This window comes from Oryza glaberrima, chromosome 11 (genome assembly GCF_000147395.1).
Source record: "Oryza glaberrima chromosome 11, OglaRS2, whole genome shotgun sequence".
Classification (NCBI taxonomy): domain Eukaryota; kingdom Viridiplantae; phylum Streptophyta; class Magnoliopsida; order Poales; family Poaceae; genus Oryza; species Oryza glaberrima.
Window position 1 is genome coordinate 5,188,141 of NC_068336.1, and position 22,107 is coordinate 5,210,247.

Consider the following 22,107-nt stretch of genomic DNA (forward strand, 5'->3'; position numbering starts at 1 on the left):
CTGATCATAATTACGCACATATGCTTCAGTAGAGTTTTGTGCAAATTTATCCCTATCCTTCGTATGTTCAGCTTGCTAGCTTAACAAAGGCAAATTCAGTGTGAGTGCATATATGTCGGTTTACTTATGTACGTCGTTCTTCACTTAATTTGTGAAAGAGAAAAATATGGATAAGCCATACCATTGCTCGCGTTGTTCATTATTCTGGTGATCTTCTTGATCAATCCAAGCGCAAACTCTATGTTCACTAAGGTGGATGATGAATATTTCGTTCAACTACGGATATTTGATCAAACTATCATGAAACTACATATAAGATGTTGTAGCATAAAACTATATATTCAAAATGTTGTAGCATAAAACTATAAATTTAAGTTGTTGTAGCACAAAACTACAATTTTAACATTAAATTTATTAGAAAACTATAAATTTAAGCTAAATATCATAAAACAACATATTTAATAATAAAATTAGTACAAAATCACAGATTTTAGATCTTAAATCCTTAGTAACAATATTAAGTTTGAGTTGTAAAGGTCTTACGTATTTTTAATTAAATTGGAGCTAAACATATAGTTTAGTTTTGTGATACTCCTTCCATGAGATAAACTACTAAAGTTGCCCGTGCGTTGCAACGGGATAAATTCTTATTATGAAGAAATATAATTATAACAAAATTGTTTCATACCATTGAAAGTTCATAACTTTTGTGTTATACTATCGAAAGTTCATGGTGTATATTAACAACGTCTAAAGCGGCGAGAATTTTGATTACAGTAAACTAATTTTCCCTATTATTTATGAGGGAAATTTGTATTATTTTACCACTTTTAAGAATGACACCTTTCCAAACCGTCATTCTTAGGTCTTAGAAAATTGCTATAGGAGAGAGAAAATGTTTTTAACTATTTGCTACTTTTGCTAACGTGACACGTCAACTCACACCGTCAGCACAGGTGAAGAGCGTGAATGTCCATTTTACCCCCTTGTGGGCCCCAACAATTATTTAGAGAGAGGCATCTTGGCTTGCCGATGGCGTCGACCTGCCGATGTACATTACATCAGCTCAATGTTACACCTACATGCTGGGCTGCTATCAGATAGGCCACAACAGATTGTCACATACGATGGGCCAGCCTAATTAGGCCCAAGCCTGGGTGCAAATGTGCTATAATTATTCATGATGTATTAATTTGGAACAATATATCCTATATGCAATGGACTGTAACATAACATGAATGCCCATCTCATCTCATCATTAGTTAGTAGAGATATATGATCTCAGAAACAAATATGTAGTTAGTAATTATAGAGTTTCACTAATTAAGAGGAAAAGGCATGTATAAGAAACACATATGTAGTTAGGATAAGAAGGGCCTATAAAGAATTGCAAAAGTTAAATATGCCTTCTTGCCGATACTACAGAGCTAGATGTAGCCTCATAGACACAGTACCTCTATCTTGGGCCGGGCTTATGTAGGCCTAAGAGAAAACAAGTGATGTGGTTTAATAAGCTGAAATTTTGAACAATACATGCATGTTGGATTCATAGACTGAATAAGCTCCAATTTGAAGCCTTCCGATGGCTATTTAGGAGCTAAAATGTGGTAAATTCTTCTGACCCGTTGCCGTATACTTCATTTTTTTTCCCAATATACGACGTATATTCATTTTGAAACATTTTGGGAGTAAGGGTACACAGGAATATATACAGCGCGGTACTAGCTAGTTCACTACTTCACTCTGCATATTTGTTTGTGCATGACCCCTTCAAGTTTATATGTAAGTTATGAATTTATGATTCATCCTAAAAGATTGGATTATATATATATTTTTCAACTGGATATAATATAATAAAGATCAACGCTTTTTAAAAATTTTTAGAGGAAACAATAGCTGGCTAGAATATTGTACTGTATGTTTTTTTTGTTTCAGTTTAGGATGCAATTTTGCACTCCCAGAGATATATACATATATATTTTATTATAGTTATTACTGAATTTAGTGCGTTGGAAGAGTTTGTCTGCCTCCCCTCTCTCAACAGAAAATGTCTATTTGTCTGCGAGGATGAACTAGTAATGTCGTTGCCACATATAGTTTGGTCGGCTTTAAATCTGTTTCTGTAGTGGCTGATTAAGACTTAATTAGGAGTCAATATACATTATTTCGAAGTTCATATATGTTCATCCCTATCTACTCACTAGTCACTACATATAAAGTTTGCTTCATGGACCATCATGTTTCCACACAAGTAATAAATACTTTGCCTTCATCAACACACAACTAGCCAGTAGTATTTCTTTTTCCGAAATAAGATTTTTATTTTATAGCCAAAAATAAGGTCTTAACACTCCTTGGTCTGCATTCTACTAGTCCATAACTAATTAGATATTTAGCACTTTAATAGCAAAAGAAAAAATATCCCTTTTTTTGCTCATTATATATATGTACATTAATTTGAAATTCGTAATATTCCATGAGAGTTACCAGGCACCGATACATTATATATATAATTAATTAAAGCATGTCAACACTCCACTTTTGATTGGTTATTTTTTCAAGATATATACAAACCCAAGGTTTCAGTATACACCAAATCCCAACTACCATCCTAACAGATGTCATTTTTTTTCACCAAATGTATTCATGGTCGCTGTTGACTTGGATGTATATAAATTACGCATTCTGTTAATTAGGGCCATATGCATATCTGAGATGACAGTTACACATCTGATATGCCCAATGTTTTAACCAACATGTTTAGTTAAACATTCTTCCTGAGATACAAAATAATTGAACCCAGTTGTATATATATTACTTGTCTGATCTATAGCTCTCTCCTTTGCTTGCAGTAACCAAAAAACATGCAGTATACTATATGTGTTAAAAATGGCAAGGAGTTGCAACAACCTGAATATAATTGTCAAAGAATTGAAGATGATTACTCTTTCAGATTTGAGCTCTCTGCACGAATGTTTGGTCACTTGTACTTTTACTCGAAACAGGTAGCAAGAAACAAACAGAAATGGCAGGCGACTAATTATGCATCATAAGTTAAACCGGAGGTTGGACGAATTTACTTCTTAAATTAAACTTGTCGGGTGAAAGTATTTTTGGGGAGCTAGCTAGCTAGCTGTTTGTTGTGTTCAAATAATTGCATGCGTCTCATGACATGACTTCATACCATTTCGCTTCCAAAATAAATAAAGAAATTAAATACTACTACTCAAAGGATAATGAACACAGTAGTGCATGTTTTAATTTAGTATCGTCCAAAGCTGAATTTAGTTTTGATTGGATTAACATCACAGTACTCATGTAAGTTGTACCAGCAGTGTGGAAGGCCTTCCGGGTTTAACATATTCTGAATCTTTCTAGAGACTAGCTCGCTAGAACACGAAATGGAGATTGACACATCATGCCCATGTATGTACTAAGTTAATTTTCAGTGTTCTTAAGAGTTAAATTTTTACAGGATATATAGGTTGTAATTAATTATATGTTCATATTAACAATAATAATTTAGTTTCCTTACAAGAAAATAATAATTTGACTAATTTGTCGATCGATGATCGAAGCTTAATTACTGTTATGATGCCAATATCTACGATCATATCGAAAGCTTAATTACGGAGTTTCTTAGGACATTATTACTGATCAACAGAAGGAGATCTCACATAATTGGAGTTGACAACACTCAAGAGATAAATTAAGAGAAACCTCAGAAAGAGAGAATATATATAACAGAGAGAAGCTCAACAATTTGTATCATGAGCAGCTAATTAATTAATCGATTCACCTCATATAGGAAATTGAATTTTTTAAAAAAACTTATTTGGCAAAGTTGTAAGGGGGGTTTCATTCATCCTCTCCTTAATCACTAGTGGCCATGCATGCATGTCCCTAGCTACCCTTTTTTCCTGATCTAGTGCATGCATGCAATTAAGATGCGACGCCTAATTAATTACGATTGATCATTAATTAACAACAAATATTAATCTCAGCTTCTTCTCTAACAACATATCCATTGGATAACACTATCGATCCATCTCCGGCTCGCCGCCGCCGGCGACGGCGGCTACACGCCGACGCCGAGGAAGTCGAAGTACAGCACGCCCTTCCGCTTGTCGCCGCCGCCGTCGACGTCGCCGTGGTTCTCATGGCCGCCGGCATCCATCAGTTCCAGCGTCTCTCTCATGGGAGTGGAGGAGAAGGTGATGGTGGACACAGGCTGCGCCGCCGCCGCCATGGATGTCGTCGCCGGCAGCAGCGTACCATAGCTCGCACCGTTAAACGACTTGATCAAGAACGGCGCCGCCGCCGGAGAAGAAGAAGACGACGACGACCTGTTGATCATGCCGAAGCCGAAGCATAGCGAGCTATTGCGCGCGCCTGATGACGCACCGCCGCCGCTGAAGTCGAGCTGGCTGGCGTAGGAGGAGAACGGCGGCGGGTGGGCGGCGGCGGCGGCGGCGCGGGCGAGGAGGCGGGAGCGCTCGCGGGAGCGGCGGGCGCGGACGACGTGCCAGTGGTTCTTGACGGCGTTGTCGGTGCGGCCGGGGAAGTGGCGGGCGATGAGGGCCCACTTGTTGCCGTGGTGGCGGTGCGCCGCCAGCAGCCGCTCCTCCTCCTCCTCCGTGAAGGGCCGCTTGTTGATCCGCGGGTCCAGCTGGTTGAACCACCGGAGACGACAGCTCTTCCCTGCAGCCAAATATATTTATTACAATTTATTATTATTTTTCTCCAATTAAATTCAGCACAGTTATTAGTATTTATTATTACTGCTATTACTAGTAGTTTTTTTTTAATATATAACGCTGATGATTTTTTATATGTATGATCATTTGTTTTATTAAACAGTTAAACTTGATTTATTATTATAGGTTCTTTAAGCATTTAGTCGGAAAATGTTTGTTTAAGCGCGAGTTATGATTTTTCATGTTTGTATAAAAATTACATTGTTTTTCATTTTAATTGAGCACAATTATTTATTATTATACTACCTCCCTTCATTTTTTAATATATAGCGCTAGTGATATTTTTATATGTTTGATCATTTGTGTTTATCAGTTTTTTATTATAACTCATTAAAGGTCCTTTGAGCATTCAGTCGGAAAAATTAAAGTTTGTTTAAGCATGCGATATGCTTTTTAATATGTTTGTATAAAAGTTTTGAATAAAACAAATGATTAAACATCTATTAAAAGGTGAATAGCGTCTTATATTAAAAAAGATAATAACTAATTGGTCAATAATAATAATAATAATAATAATAATTTGTTTTTACAATAATTAACAGGTGATAAAGAAATAAATATGTTGACTCTGCTTGGAGAATCACATAGCAATGTTTGCAAATGATAAATATATGGTCAACTTGGCTTATATTCTGATGGCATGGGGGAGATTAATTAGGGAAAAGCATGTGTACGTGTAGGTGATCAACTCTTGACACACACATGCATGCATGGTTGGGTCGTATGAACTACCGAGCGCATGCTCATGCTCATGCATGCAAGCGTGTTCATTTCTTCTTTTTATTATGTTGTTTTTTGTTATTTAATTTTTTACTACTATGTATTTAATTAACTGTTGTTAATTTTCAAATCAATAAATTAATAGTATACACGCCCTTGGTTAAAAAAAATCTCTGAAAGACGTTTTGGGTTAACTAATTTGATTTTGAAGATGGAAATGAAACAAACGGACATCATAATTCCAAACGTGACGAAGTTTGTTCTAGTATCCCTGGACATGCATAACCAGTTTGATAATAACATTACTTATAAATCGATGAAAGAGGATCCCAAAACAAGGAAAGAGGAATCACAACAAAGATAAGTAATAAGCTTGATCGGAAAATTGAAACAGCTAGAATACATGCAAAACTTCCAACATTAATTAGTAATTCAGATTAGACAGACGATCAAATTAAATGGCCAGCTGGCCTTTAGTAATTACTGGAAAATATTATCCTTTTGATAAAATATGGTTGCGGTCTTTTTTGGGAGTAGTATAAATGGAAGAAATTAACCCTCAGCTCTAATTAACCAGACAACTGTATTCCTCTATCTCCAAGATAAATACGAAAATTAATTAATTAGAAAAACTGAAGCGCTCGCTCATAAATATATACAAGATTAATACAAAGAACCGTATGGGGAGCATGGCTAATTTCTTTCAAAAGGTTAGATTAAAGTATATGCATCACAGAAATTTTGCTTACAAACTAACACACAAGCATGATAGGAGGCAAATCAAGAAAACTATTTTTTTGCACAACTCTCTCCGATTAAATGAACAAATTAACAACAATTAATACACCCACAAAAAATAACATATGCCAACCATAGCATCCAAGATTTCGATCCGATTCAAACCAAACAGGCATGTACATATGCCCCCAAAATTTTGAACACAAAATTAAATATAATCCCCATCTACCAATTTCTAGACAAAAGAAATATAAATCCTCATCTTCTCTCCATGAGAAAGAACCAAAGAACAACGAACCAAATAAATCTAGGTAGATGAACTAGACCTATAGCATTAATTTCTTTGCAACTATATATCTAGCACCAGAAATGAAACAAATTAATCAACACCATCAAAGAAAAATTAACCATCACCAAATTAAGAGGTAAAAAAAATCAAAATCAATCAACACACAACTATAGTTTAACCAACAACACCAACCTGATCTGCCCTCCAGCTTCTCGGCGATGGAGTTCCAGTTCTGAGGGCCGTACTTCTCCACCAGCTGCCGGAGCTTCTCGTCTTCCCCGGGCCGCCAGTGGCCTCTCGGGCACGCCGACGACGACGACGACGCCGGCTTCCCGGCGCCGTCCGACGTGTTCGTCGTCGACGACGACGCCATGATCCTTCACCTAGCTAGAGATCGAATCGATCGAGCAGAAATCAAGCAAAACTTGACTATAACTTGCTAGCTAGCTATCTTGCATATCTATCTTTGTTTTTCAGATCCCAAAATGATTTTCTCTTGATAAGTGAGAGGAGAGGAGGAGAGAGGGGATTTTTCTTGGGCTAATTATTAGCTAGCTTAAGTAAGTAGAATTAGAGGGGAAATGGGAGATTGAGTGAGGGAGAAGGGGTATGGGTAGTGTTAGGATACCCATATATATATACAAGAGAGAGACACACACATGTTTGGGGTAGCTAGTTAGGGTTTGGATGATAGGTCCCTCTTTAGTTTAGTTTAGCATGACAAGAAGGTTTGGGCAGCTTAATTGCACCCTAATCAAAATAACTAGCATATAATTGTATGGCACTACCTATATCTCTTTCTTTCTAATCTACATTCTATATATAAGTGTATGTATGTGTGTGTGTGTTGTTAATTAAGTATATCTATATATATCGCTCTCACCAACTTGGATTACCTGTTTGGCTATTCGCTGAAGACCACTGCTCTCACAGCTCCCATCAAACACAAACCAATCCCTTGATTACTTCTGCCTTGTACTTCCTCTCTAACTTCTCCAACAATATTCTCTCTCTATGCATGCAGCAGGAGACATCATCATCGAAATATTGTTAATTAACAACAAATTAATTAAAGATGTTATCTAACCATGCTCGTGTGTTGTTTACGTCTTTGTGCATCTAGGGAGAAAACGAAATCGTCTCTCCGTGGACATGTATAAGTAATGATCATTGGTAATATGTCTGAAAGAAACATTTCTACGCATCAGATTTTCTTATTTTATATATATATATATATATATATATATATATATATATATATATAAGATGAAATGTATGGTCAGTGATCAACATATATATATGGCACGCAAATTTAAAATATTCATCTGTTGATAAAATTTTACACTACAAATGTATGCATATATATAAATCTATATATCACATTACAAACAGAAGGACACAAGGAGGTGTATATTAATTGCAATTATTATTTCAATGCAAATGTACTTTGATCTTACCTCTGTGCAACTGCGTGGGAAATTCTATTAGATTAGTTAAATATTACTCAAAACTATACCTCCAAATGAACCTAAGTCTATATATATAAATCTGCGTAACTGCACAGGAAATTCAACAAGATTAATTAATTAATTGTTGATCAGATTTGTAAAGTTTTTTTTACCTCGCTGCAGCTTTTGTTTTTTCCTTTTTCTACCTCCTGGCATAGGCTTGTCTGGACGAGTGCCTTGCGTAACAAAAAAAAAACTCTTTTCCTTCTAATATATTGACGTGCAATCATTTTGCGTGTTCGCGGAAAGATTTTCAATTTTTTTTAGATCATTCTTACCCTGTGTACTTTCAAATACAATGGGTCTCTTCATTTGCAAAGATATATCAAATAGAAACAAGACCTATATACTTTCAAATGAACTTCAATTAGCTCTCCACGATTAAATTGTGCGGGACGGATTGCGACAACCTATGTTCGATTAATTGTTGGTACTCTCACACAACTTGTAAAGCTCTAAATACATGCTTATTGTCGATGTCAAAAAAAAAACATGCTTATTGCATTGTATATATACTGCAAATGCAAATCGATGATCATCTCTTGAATTCGTCGCAAAAGTTTGTTATGGTCAACATCTATGAGCCCATACATTCCCACAGGAGGTAAACCGTTCGAGCTCTGCCATTACAGCCACCCAACAGAAGCAGAAACCCTAGTAATGGCCAATGAGGCAGCGTACACAGAGGGGTGGTTGGCTTGGCTGCATATACATATCCTGATCGATCGAAAAGCCCAAATTTGCAGTCTTTTCAGCATGGGATGCACCGCAGAAACAAGGGATGCATTCAATCTTCCATGCTGCTCTGTTCATTGTGTTTGGGAGATTTGGAGCAACACATGCATGTACAAGGGATGTGATCAGAGAGCAGTTAGTTGGCAGTGTGATATATGTGTATATTTATGCACTGGCTGCATTGTAATTGATGAGCTTGATGTACACATGTAACTACATGTGTGTGTGTGTGTGTGTCTATATATATATATATATATATATATATATATATATATATATATATATATATATATATATATATATATGTATGTATGTATGTATGTATGTATGTATGTATGCACCTAGGAAATGTGTTGTTGGTTTCCTTAGGGCAGAGGTCAGAGATGTGTGGTACGTGTATCGTGTATATATACCCTTTGTCGTGGTTTCATAAAATCTCTCTATAATTTTTTAAAAAAATAAGTATATAATAACATATGTACTGCACAAAAGATATACCATTTAATTTCATTTTTATGAGCTTAATATAGGGTCATTTTGAGGTTATTTAATTGCTTGAGCATGCCCTCTTTGTATAATTTGCATTTAATTTGTCTGCAGCTGTTCTCAACATTGTCATCCAAGGTGGTAACTGATTGATCTATATCATGGGATTCCATACTCGATTCCCAAACAGATGTCCTCATAATAATTCTTGTCACTTTGTTTAGTTTTAGAGAGGCATGCACATGTTTATATGCAACCAAAAACAGGAAGCTGTTTAGGCTAAGTAATGAGCCACAACCAAAAGTCTGTTCCAAAAGGACAAGTAGGGCCCAGTAACAATGGACAAAATCTACAAGACAAAAGCAAATGGAGGAAATTTGATGCAACCAATATTCAAAAAATACAAGAAATCTAAATTTGCAGTATGTATACATAATCCGTGTTTCTTCATTTTCATTCTGTAAAAAGTAATTTTGCTAGCTCTTGCTAAATAGACCTTCGAAGGAAATGTTGACAACAGTTGAATTTTCAAAACTATTTAAGCCACCAAGGAATATCATAATTTCTCTGGTTATCAAATTAGCTTATCTATAAGATTGACAATGATATCTACCATCACATTCCTGGAAGCAACCAATCAGCCAAATCAGTTGCATTGGTTTAGCATAAGTGGGCATCCAAATTAACATAGCATCTGAATTTTCAAGTCAAAGCAGTTTCACCTGTGAGATACTGATGTTGAAAAGAGACCAAGACCTATTAACAACGAATTGTATATGATTTCTGGTCCCCGATTCCGTTCAAGAAAACATGAAAACGCACTCGCAACAGCCGGTAATATATGAGCAATAATTTAGTACATTATAATCAAAGTTAGTTTTGTCATTCTGACTTGGCATATGTTAATGGTGTAGCTTTACCTTGTTGCCTTGGAATTGGTTTTGGTTCCTGGAAAGTTTGTTAGTGATGTATCAAAAGGGTGTATATGCAAAGAAAAAAGTCGGAAAGCTATCCCTCTGGATCAATGTAGTATAGAAGAAGTTTTTGCTTGGTAAAAGATTGTGAGCTTTGACAAAATAACCACCACACAATTGAAGAGATTAATGTAGACCCTACAATTAGTTAAATAGAAGTCATATTCACATATATGTATATCCATTCAAACAACCTTTTGTTTCTTCAGGAAGGTTTGTAATAATAAGGATTGTTTTGTCCTCGGCAGATGCATGTTATGGCATGGTTATCCTTGAGAATTAACCAAAAGTATCCTTAACTTTGCAAGATTGAACATTATTAATATGGTATGTACATATATATCTACAGTGGTTTGTATATGCAAGCAACATTTTGCACTTTATATATTAGCTAGCCATTAATTATCTAGAAAATTAGCTGGCCATGCTACTAATTTCTGCCGTAATTGAATTTTTTTGTCCATATTATGAGCCTATATATATATATATATATATATATATATATATATATATATATATATATATATATACACCTCATTTATCCATGTAAGAAATTAACCATGTAACAAAGATTAAGAAACTATACATGCATATGTAACCAATGAGTAAGATAGTTGCTCGGGTTTCAATTAACAATTTAATCTAGCATTGCAAAATAAAAATTCTACCTCTCTATTTAAGTTTTGGATGCATGAAGAGACTACAAATATATGACCATCTTATTTATAAAAAAACAGAAAATAGAATAAATTTAAGACTTCTGGATGGATAAAGTATTGCTGGATACAAATTAGTAAAAATATTATCCATCATCTAGAATAATAACATGTGTAATTTAGGATACTAACATGAACATTCGTGTACAAATTGTGATCGTCAAACGGCACATTGACTCGATCAGCAGGTTGGTTTAAGTTGAAAGAACTAATTAACACACGTATGCTGCAAGCTCAATTAGGGTTCCATGATGACGTAGGTGTTAGAAATTAAACATTAGTGTGCATGCACGGTTGGATCAATCGGTTAATGTCCAAAAGGCATGAGATTTATTTCCAGCAGTGACAGGGACTTGCAACCAATCCTAAGAAGAGATGGGAATGACAAGAAAACGAACTCCTCCAAAACTACATGCTTTCGTATTCATCCTTAACAAGCTAAGCATAAACTATTCGATCTGTCTCAACTACCGAGAGATTAGGATGCTTAAGAAAATAAAGATTAATTATAACCATGCATGATTAAGTATAGATCAGCTGATTTATTTTTACTCCTCATTAGTGTAAATATGTGGGCATTAGCTAGTAAGATTGGGTTGCTAGCTTAAGCTTCTTGGTAGCAATTGAGCTCATTGGATGGATGATTAATCAATCAGATAAGCTAACTGACTAGGGTTAGAACATGTGTCTGAACATTTCATCTCATTTGTGTAGTTAGTCGTATATGGCTGGCCTGAGTAATTAATATAGTCCTGACCAGGTCAGATGCAGTACAACACAGCTACACCTGAAATTAAACACATTTTGTGAACGTGTTTATAGTTATGAACTTGCACGTGCATGTTGAAAATCTAGCATATATAATAGCATGAACTGTTAAGAAAGTGCAAGAAAAACATGAATTATATATATTCTCTCATGTGCTCGTGTTATGATACCGTGTCAAGGATTTATTGATGGTTTTCGCGTAATCTTCACTAGCTTGATCAAATCAGCTATGATGATTACAATATAACCTATCATTTTGTACCATATGCATGACTTACTTAACCATGCTTAATTGGTTCATGAACTAGCAAATTACTACTTTAATTTGTCCTGGTAAATTATCAACAAATTTTAGTCCTTGGTTGGTTAGTTTGTCCTGGCTAGCACTTGGTGTAAACAGGCAAAATAATGGAATAGAGAAATGGGCTTTTAGTAGATTTGGTGGCTATAGCATTGACAGAATCACTCAAGTGACTCTACTAAATATACTTAGTTTACTTCTAGAGGAAGTTGTTTATCCAAACTGTACGTATGTCTTGCTCCAGTCAAAATACATTAATAATTAATACACAGCATTAACTGTTTTTTGTCTTGAAACTTCAGGAACAATTCTCTTCTCATCACCAAATTCATAATTCATATTTATGTCATTAGCTTAACTGTTCTCTTACTGTATCTGGTATATTATGGTAACTAAACTGAGACGACTCAGAAGTGACCAAGTCAAGCCTAATTAACTGAATTGCATAAGAACACATGTACTAGATTAGGTCAGGAGGTAGTAGATTAGCTTAGCTGAACAAGGCCTGACCAAACTAGTCTGGTTCGCTCTGAACAGTCGACCTTGATCCAACTAACTCTCTCTCCCAAATATATTTCTCTCTCTATCGCTCATTCTCTCTCATATATAGTCTCATATAAATACAGAGAAGAGTATATTGATTTCTCCCCTCTCATAGAACTGTCAGTCACCAGCATAAATACATCAAATGCAAAATTCAAGTTCAGTACAAAAAGTGAAAGGGAACTCCAAAGTATCCAACAACAAATATTGATTCTTTTCCTTAATTTCCATAAATCTGTTATAATTTGCATATCAATTTGCAGGCATTACAGGTTTTCAGGTTTCCCACTAGATACATATATACATATGAAGCTCAATTACATTAATTTCACCAATGAAATACAGGCAAGCAACTGAAAAGGTACAGAAGTAGTGAAGGTTGCAACCAATTGGTTGGAGAGGCTTCACTCCACTCCAACAATTTGCTTCTCCCTTACCATGATACATATCTTGGTCAGAAGAAGCTATAGCCAGAAGCATATGAGTGGTGAGCTACACCGGCCACTCCCAAAATCAGTAATCTTTTTAATCTCTTTCCTGAGCAACACTGGTGCAACAGCCAGCCCTACCATATTTCCATATAATCACATGCATGGAGACTAGAGGTAGATAGAGCCACACACAAGGCTCCAATTATAATCATCATTACTTTGTTAATTGTTTTTGTTCATCAAGATTCTTTTTGGACAGGATGAAAACATAGCCAAGATTCATGAAGCCAGCCTTGCCAGCACATGATGCATGAAAGCAACAAGAAACTATGTTGGTTCTGTCATGAATGAATTCCACTTCTGCTTATCATTTTTGCAACATGTGCAGTGGCAAGTATTGCCTCCATTGGTGATGCAGTGGAGTCAGGTGCTATTAGGGGTTGGCAACATTAACTGGTGCCCAAACTTAGGATTCTTCCCATGTCGTCAGAGATCATTAAACCAGTCTACCTGCCATGGATCATATCTGTTCTTCTGTGAAAAAGCAAATGCATGTGCAAAGAGTATATGAATATGTCTATGTTGATCTCCTGTCTGAACTCTGAAGGCAATAGTTAACAGATCTGATCAATCACACCCTGTTAATTCTGCAGACAGTAGATGCTGGTAATTGGTAACTTGTAGAATGTAGAATGTTGTTGCTTAGAGCTTAGGAGTATTTCAGGTTTGGAACTCCAGATTGCCATTGACTTCAAAGTTCAGGCTTCCAGCTACTACAGCATTGGCCTGCAATCAGCAGGGATATATACACCAAGCACGGTAAGCTGTCTTCTGAATTCTGAACTAGCAGGCTTCCAAAACTGGGAAATAAATCAATGTGGGGGAGAGAGAGAGAGAGAGAAGCTCTCAACTTCTTGTGTCAGTGTGTTCAGTTGCAAAAAGCAATTGATCCATGAACCGATGCTGGAGGACAACAGTTAGCGGGTGCAATGATATTCAGTTAGTGATACTGTTTGTGCAAGACTGCAGAGAAAGAGATTTCAGTAAAAAAATATATATTAGACTGGGAGAAGAACCTGTTAACATTACCAATGCCGGTAAGCAAAATAGTTTGACAGTTACGCATTCCTACTTTCAAAAAAAAAAAAAAAAACAGAGAGAGACAGTTATGCATTGCCTCCTAAACTGCATAACTGCAAGTAAACTGCGGTATATTCAGAACTGCAGAACCTGACCTAGGAAATTGTTTTCATCACATTCAGAGTTTCAGAATCCCCATAACGAAATATCTAAGGAAGTTTCTTAAGTGCACCCATATCTAAGGAAATTTCAGACTCCATCGGATGAATTTCAGGTTCCCCATTAGACAATATATGGATACACTTGAAATCTTACGAGACACATCGTTTTTCTTATAGCTAAGTTTCCATAACATTGCAGAAATTCAGAATCTACAAATAACGTATGCAATTAACCTTACTACGTTTCCTTTTATTGCCATTGATGTATAATAACTTTGGGTTTTATGGAGAATCCACTAGGGATTGACTGTTATTCAGCAATCTGAATCTGATAATTTTCGTCAAACAAATATTGGTAAAAGCATGTAGGCCCAACCGCCCAATTAATTCAGGATCCTAGCTTGTTTGTCTGTTCTGCTCAACTGAATCTTATTAACCAATTTGATGGTGTTCACTAGCAGTTGCAGTCTTCATCTGCTGTAGTACTTGAAAGACACTTGAGACCAAAACAAAAAAAGAAGTTTCAATTAAATCATATTTAACTTAATGAATGTTTTCATTGAAAAGACCCCACTGTGGAATTTAATCATCCCCAAAATTGTGTTCCCCAACAAATCATCCAGAAAGAGACATGTTTGCTAGATTTAAGGATAGGTTTCATTGAATTATCGAAACATTCTTAGACTTTTTTTTTCGTCAAGTTCAATGTTCATGATAACAGTTGGAGACTTCACACTCGAACACAGGTTCAAACAAGCTCACGGTCAGGGTATAGTCTGTCTGGTCAATTACCTAATTAGTGTAAACACCCAAGTAAAGATTCATGAACAATGCAGTGCCATATCAGAATTCTGACCCCCATTTGTCTGCTCTGTAGGTCCAGGCAAGCACCAATCAGTTTACTGTTTACCTCTGAATTATTTGATTCAGGACTTACCAATTGATCTTTTAGACCATTGGGGCTTTAGGATGTTTATTGTGGACAGAGTATGTAATTCATAGGAAATATATCAAGTTTACTGGTATAGTAGTCATATCAAATAATCATATTAAACTCTATGGTAATATCAAATAAGCAATATGTTTTTCTTATAGCTAAGTATTCCAAAACACACCTGTAAAGTTTTAGTCCCTGATATCCAGCTTTGTACAGTTATTGATCCTTGATTAAAAAAGAAAAGTAGGCAATGACTGTGTGACTGGAAATGGCTAGCTGTTGCAGGATGAGCACGGCAGAAATTAAGAATCCACAAAACTTTATTACGTTTCCTGCTGTTGTCATTGTTGTATACTCTGCACCCCAATTCGTAGCCAGAAATAGATATTTTGGGACTAAGAGAGTAAATTGTGCTTATCTATACTTCTTATAAAAGGGAGTAGTGGTGGTGGACTGGTGGTGCTTCAGCCATCACTGCCTACCAACTCCCAACTTTTTTAAAAAAAAAAGAAATGCGCACGGGGTTAAAGGGCCCAGATATCAGCTATTTCCACCAACTCTCTATATTTTATGGAAAAGAAAAACCAGTGTGAAGCTAAAAAGGTCCACATGTGAGTAACAAATATATATGCACCAATTAATAGATGGTAATAACATGTTAATGATAATTTTCTTTAATTAAAATTCCGTTATAATTCTCAGGCAATATGTTAGTAAGGAAAAATCCATTAGAATGTTTGATTGGCTGGTTGTTCTGCAATCTGAATATGATAATTTTGCCAAACAAATATTGCTAAAAGCGTGTAGATCCCACTAGTTAGGAATCCTTATTTATCTGTTCTGCTCAGCTGAATCTAGTTAACCGTTTTAGACTGTTAGATGGTGTTCACTCACAGTTATAGTCTGCAATTGCTGTAGTACTTGGAAGACAGACACTTGAGGCAAATGTTCGGTAAAGTCATTTTTTCCTCCACTAAGAGTATTGGATTTTTCATGCTGAAAATGTCCCACTGTGGACTTCATCATCGCTAAAATTTGTGGTACACAACAAATCATTTAGAAAGAGACATGTCCCATATATTCCTGGATAAGTTTCACTAAATTATTGAAACATGGACGCACCGGTCTGTCATCCTGTTATGTTAATCTGTAAAACAACTTATCAGCAACCAAAAAATAATTCGTAGATAAAACTTTTATATATATGTTCTTGGTGATTTAAAAGCTAATTCAGGAAAAGAAACTAAAAAAACTACGATGAAAAAAACCCCAAAATCAACTCCAAAATTAACTTTTAAAATTCAAAATTTGACAACAGCTTATAAACAGTAGGGCAAACGATGGGAGGCTTTAGCATAAACAGTCGGAGACTTCCACTAAAACACAGGTCCAAACAAGCTCAGGGTATAAACTGTCAGGTCAATTGCCTAACTTTACTTCTAAAACAAAAAAACTTTACTGTAAACAGCCAAGGAAAGCTATTGCATAGTAGGTCCCAGGCATCCTGCTAAGGGCAGTCCCAACCCATAGTATCCATAAGTAGTGTCTATGGTACCATGTCAATAAGACATCACAATAGAAACTACACTCTATAACCCATGGTTTCTTAAAGTGGGCCATTAATAAATACATCACCTCTCTTCTCTACCAATCATATTTATTCTGCATCTATTATGAAGACACTATTCTCTCCCAATGTAGAACTTGATAGTGTCTAGTGCATAGGTTCTCGTGTTAAAGCCGTGTCTTGCATGAGACCTAGTTTCTTCCTCTCTTCACTCTCTCTCTTAATTAATATAGTGCCACATAAACTAAAAGTCCTATATGGCAATGTAGTTAATGCCATAGACATTATTTTAGGTGGAGGGTTGAGACTGCCATAAGCAGTTCACCTCTGAATTATTAGATTCAGGACTTACCAACTGATAGTTTAGACCCTTAGGCATTTAGAATGCTTGTTATGGACGCAGTAAATACGTCATGAAAAATGTACCCGGTTTACAAGCCACAGCAGTAACTCTTTACTCACTTTGATTATCCTAATAATGTTTCAATTAACATACTAGTTAACAGTTCCATTCTAAATCAGTCAACTAAACTAATGTCTCTAAAGCGCACAAACATATTAATGAAGAGCAACGCTCCGGTGCTTTCTACTTGTAGTATTATACTACAAATAGAATTGATTTGAATCGTCGGTTCACAAGGGCATATTAGTTCATTACTACTTAGTGATTAGGGGTAATGGTGGTATTTGGGATTTTATCTATTCATCTCGCTAGGCACTCGGCGACTGGACGAAGCTTCCATTCGCTGCGGCAAATCCTCCCACCACCATCGATCTCCTCCTGACGGCAGCCATCTCCACTGCTCGACAAATCCTCGCGCCGCCGGCAGTCTACTCCGGCGGCCATTCTTTCCCCACTCATTCTCCATTTGTCGCCCCATTTTGCCGCATGCAGGGGCAGCATCCGATACATTCCGGCGGCGGAGGCGCCGACGGCCGTCTCGCCAGTACTTCTTCGTTCACCGGTGCTTGCCTGTTTTAGATGTTTTTGCAGCTTCTAGTCAGAATCTTGCCTGTAATCCTTTTCTATCTGTATTCATTAAGTGCATCCTAGACTGTATAACTTATATGTACTAGTTCTAATGTTGCAAAAATATTGTTCGAGGCAACAGGTGTGCCCATGTCCAATTTTTTTTTCTGGTTGTTAAATCAACATGCTGGTCCAAATCAGATTTTCGCCGTGTTTAGTTCCTAACTTTTACTTCAAACTTCCAACTTTTCTATTACATTAAAACTTTTCTATACACACAAACTTCTAACTTTTCCGTCATATAGTTCCAATTTCAACCAAACTTCCAATTTTGGTGTGAACTAAACAGAGCCTCTATGAGCTCATGAATTGGTGGGGCCTTTTTGAAGTCTGAAGTCTGAACTTGAGCAGTAGCAGTAGCAATAGTATGCTTAGGGTGTGTTTAGTTCACGCTAAAATTAGAAGTTTGATTAAAATTGAAACAATGTGACGGAAAAGTTGGAAGTTTGTGTGTGTGGGAAAGTTTTGATGTGATGAAAAAGTTGGAAGTTTGAAGAAAAAGTTAGGAACTAAACCAAGCCTTAATGTGACTTGAAGCAATAAGAAAATAATTCTGTTTGACATTTTTATCTGCAACTTTGCTGAACGAACAAAGAGAAAGGTTTTCTGTTAGTGTTCACCATATAAGGAACAAATTCGATCCTACTTAGCACGTATACTTCATGTACATTGGTCACTTCGCCGCGCTGCCACCGGCGCGCGTACATGGAGATGCAATCGAAAGCTGTAGCGAGGGCGACATTAGGCAGGCATGCAGGCGATCTAAGATGGCGAGCACGCATCCAACCACATGTAGCGCCGGCATGAGGAGCTCCACGAAGCCCGAGGCTAGGCATCGTACTGGACCAATTAGCCCCATGCGGCAGTCCACGCCGGCGAGGTGTGCTGCGAAGTCATGCGAGTTGACGGCGTTGATGAGAGCCAACGCCACAGCTGCCGTGAACACCACGGTCAGGAGCATCGTCACGAACACGTGCGCCCCGGCGTTGGTGTACTTCTATGGGGTGGCGGAGGCGGCGGCAGGGAGGAGATACTCGGCGTCGTCTCCGGATGCACGGCTAGGGCCAGTGATTGTAAATGATGATTATACCCCTCCACTAATATTTGTTCTTGGACAATAATAGCCATCCACGATTCTACTACCATTAAATAAGGTGGTAGTAGAAATTGATCTAAACCCTTTGATCAAATGAGATTAGTGGTTCAGATTATTTTCTACTACAAGTAGAAAACACCGGAGTAGAACTCATTAATGAAATGATTGATAAGATCAAATAGTGAGTCAGACACCAATGTAAATAGTCAATGAGCACATTCCCATCTTCATAGTCAAGCATTTCGCAGAACCTGCATGAAGCAGAACAGTGAATAGAGAGGCCATGAGGCAATATAATATAACAGTAAAATGGTCATAGTTTGACGGTTGCTCACACTAGCAATGGAGTCAAACTAGAAAATGACAGAATGGACCTGAATAATTGAATATCTATCATGTAAACAATTCGGCCATGTTCTGAATGAAGTGGAACCGGTCAATGGCAATTAGGCGAGATAGTGGCAATAGTAAATAACTTGTGTCTTTGTTTTTCAGACCTCAAGACAAAAGAGGCACCAAGGAAACTTCCTGGTAATTAAAGAGGAGAAACTGAAGTAGACAGCTTGTCATCAATACACGAAATCGGTTAGGGATCTTCGCTAAGAAAAGAAAAAAATGAAGCATTCTTGGACTAACTGAAACATCTCCCTTTCTATTATACTGTTGGTATTCAATATTTCCTTGCTTCCCTAATATCAAAGATTAGGGCTCATCCCTTCCATCACTTTGTAGTTATCAGCATCTAGCAGACTTTGGCTATGTACTAAACTCTTTTTTTTTTTGTGTAGTTTCCTCTATAATTGCAAGGAAGAAACATGGTGGATCCACTAGAGGTATTATGTTCAGTGGTCATAGTAGACACTATCCAACAAATAGTATCTTTTATTCAGAATCACAGGAGCAGAAGCATGTCAAGGAGGAGACTCATCGTCTGCGGCAGCTTCTCGTCGAAATTCACACCGCTCTGGAGGCAGCCAAGGGGTGTGACATCACCAATTCATGGCTACTACGCTGGCTACGCGAGCTTGAGGACGCCGCATGTCGAGGCGATCAGACACTGCGCAACTGGAGAGATATGTCCAGCAAGGTGAGCTCCATCATCGATTCCAGTAACTCCTTCAAACGCATCAAGATCGCAGCATCGCAGCTGATTCCATCCAAGGAACCCACCATGAAAGTTTCTGCCACTGTCAAGAAGCTAGAAGCAGTAGCTTCTGGGATCCCCAAGTTCACTCAGCTTCTCAGCTTGCAGAATGACCAAGCAGTGTTACATCATCGACCGGTTATCATCTTCGTTTCGATCCATGACAGGGTAGTTGGCAGAGTCGATGAGAGGAAACAGGCCATCGAATTCTTGCTTCACATAGACAAGAATGGATCATCCTCTCCAGATGGCTGTGTGCTTCCCATTTGGGGTGTCAAAGGAGTAGGTAAAACCACGATTGTGCGACTCGTATGCGACGATCGCAAGGTGAGGAGCCATTTCTCAATGATTATATGGGTGAATTGCAGAGAATATACTAGTCCAGCCATGGCCTTGGTAAAGTCATTGTGCAAGAAGCTTGGTTTGAGTTCTAACGTAACCATTAATCTTTCAAGTGTGATCCATGGGATATCAGAAAGGCTAAGAATGGAGAGATTTCTACTTGTTCTTGATGGTGCTTCTAGCTACCCCAGGGGAATGAATGACATACTCGATACACTGTTCATGAAAAGTAGAGCAGGAAGCAAGGCCATCATTACCACTATGTACCAACATCTGGCAACTAAGATCAATAAGCATGAAAACTTACCTGTAGGGTTCCTGGCAATGGAAGATCTCGGCTGCATGTTCATGGAAAATGCCCTGGGTGGTGCACACCCTGAAGAATACCAGAAATTACTTGTTATTGGAAAGAAGATCGCTGTGACATTGAGGGTGTGCAGCCCTTTAGCTGCAAAAGTTGTGAGTGGACTGCTTCGAGAAAACCTCAATGAGAAGTACTGGTACATTGTTCTGAATCGCTGTCAGCAGTTCGTCGCATCCAGTTCCAGGTTTGTTACTCCATTTATTCTGGGTTGTAAGCTTCTTCCCAAACACCTGCAACGCTGCTTTGGGGTGTTGGGTACATACCCTCGCTGGACCTTCACAAGGGAGGAATTGATAAGCTATTGGATGAACAACGGTGTCGTCGTCAGTGACAATTGTATGATAAATAGCATAGAGAATGTTGCGACTGATTACTTTGATGATTTGGTGAGGAAGGCATTCATACAACCATCCCACATCCCAGGGCTGTACAAAGCGGATGACATGCTAAGAGACATAGCTCTGTACATAGGTCCAATGCCTGTTCCAAAAACAAGAATACATTTAGCGAATTTGATTGGGGAAGGATTTTCCATCCACGAAAGGGTAACACTCAATCCTAGCCATCCATTTTTCTCACCTCATTTTACCCTAACCATCCATTCATTTCCATGTCCCAATCCCACCTCTCATAACCCATTTGCGAAACAGGGCTAAAAAGGTTACTTGAGTGGGTTATCATGACTTTTGGTTGATGAGACTAGCAGAGTAGGGTTATAGATCAGAGCCTAGTTGAAATAAAGTTATAAGGTTTGATATTTGTTTCATTTCCCATTTGTCCTTTGTCCAGCTTGCTGTGTCAAACAATGGAGCAATGTCTGAATAGTACTAGACTGGTGCTTTCATATGCTTGCACAAAATTCAGGAAGCCCAGTACCATCTTCATGAATAAGCAGCATTCATAATTTGCAGAACATTTTTTTTAACAGTGAAGCGCAGAAATTATAAATACCTTGGAAAAATGAATCCAAGCCTCCAATCCTGTCAGCTATTTCTCAGTGTCACGGTATTTCGATAATTAATGTATGATGCGCAAATAAAATGGTTATATCATTACAAAATCACAACAAATTTAAGAGGCGCCAACCAGCATATACCTTGCATTGTTATTGAATATTTGGTTTATGCTTTACTGATTCAGTAGTTTGGCTCTATCCAGGTTCCAGCACCATCAGCTGACAAAGTGTACAAGAAAATTAAAGTATTAAACAACCATGGTGAATATTGATCATTTGTCACAAATCACAATAAAGTAACAGCAAATGAGGATCGGGCATACCATCATAATTAACAGTACTGCATCCAATAGATTGAAGGTATCAATCAAATCTACTAAGCTTTGTTTGATGAGATCAAACAAACAAGTTGATGAGATCGCACAAAATCAATCCAAGCATCATTGCAAATTTGCAACTACAATA

At 37.3% G+C, this 22,107-nt stretch overlaps 2 protein-coding genes across 2 annotated transcripts; one reads left to right on the forward strand and one right to left on the reverse strand.

Moving 5' to 3' along the window:
* Window positions 1-3,805: 3,805 nt before the first annotated feature.
* Window positions 3,806-7,175, reverse strand: LOC127755043 (transcription factor CSA-like). The gene is made up of 2 exons (XM_052280676.1): window positions 6,697-7,175; window positions 3,806-4,701 (listed from the first exon to the last, which is right to left on the reverse strand). The coding sequence occupies exons 1-2, from the start codon at window positions 6,875-6,877 to the stop codon at window positions 4,079-4,081; spliced, it is 804 nt and encodes a 267-aa protein (XP_052136636.1). The 5' UTR covers window positions 6,878-7,175; the 3' UTR covers window positions 3,806-4,078.
* An 11,369-nt stretch (window positions 7,176-18,544) lies between these two features.
* LOC127754679 (disease resistance protein RGA2-like) lies at window positions 18,545-21,453 on the forward strand. The gene is made up of 3 exons (XM_052280249.1): window positions 18,545-18,814; window positions 19,333-19,368; window positions 19,736-21,453. The coding sequence occupies exons 1-3, from the start codon at window positions 18,545-18,547 to the stop codon at window positions 21,341-21,343; spliced, it is 1,914 nt and encodes a 637-aa protein (XP_052136209.1). The 3' UTR covers window positions 21,344-21,453.
* Window positions 21,454-22,107: the final 654 nt, after the last annotated feature.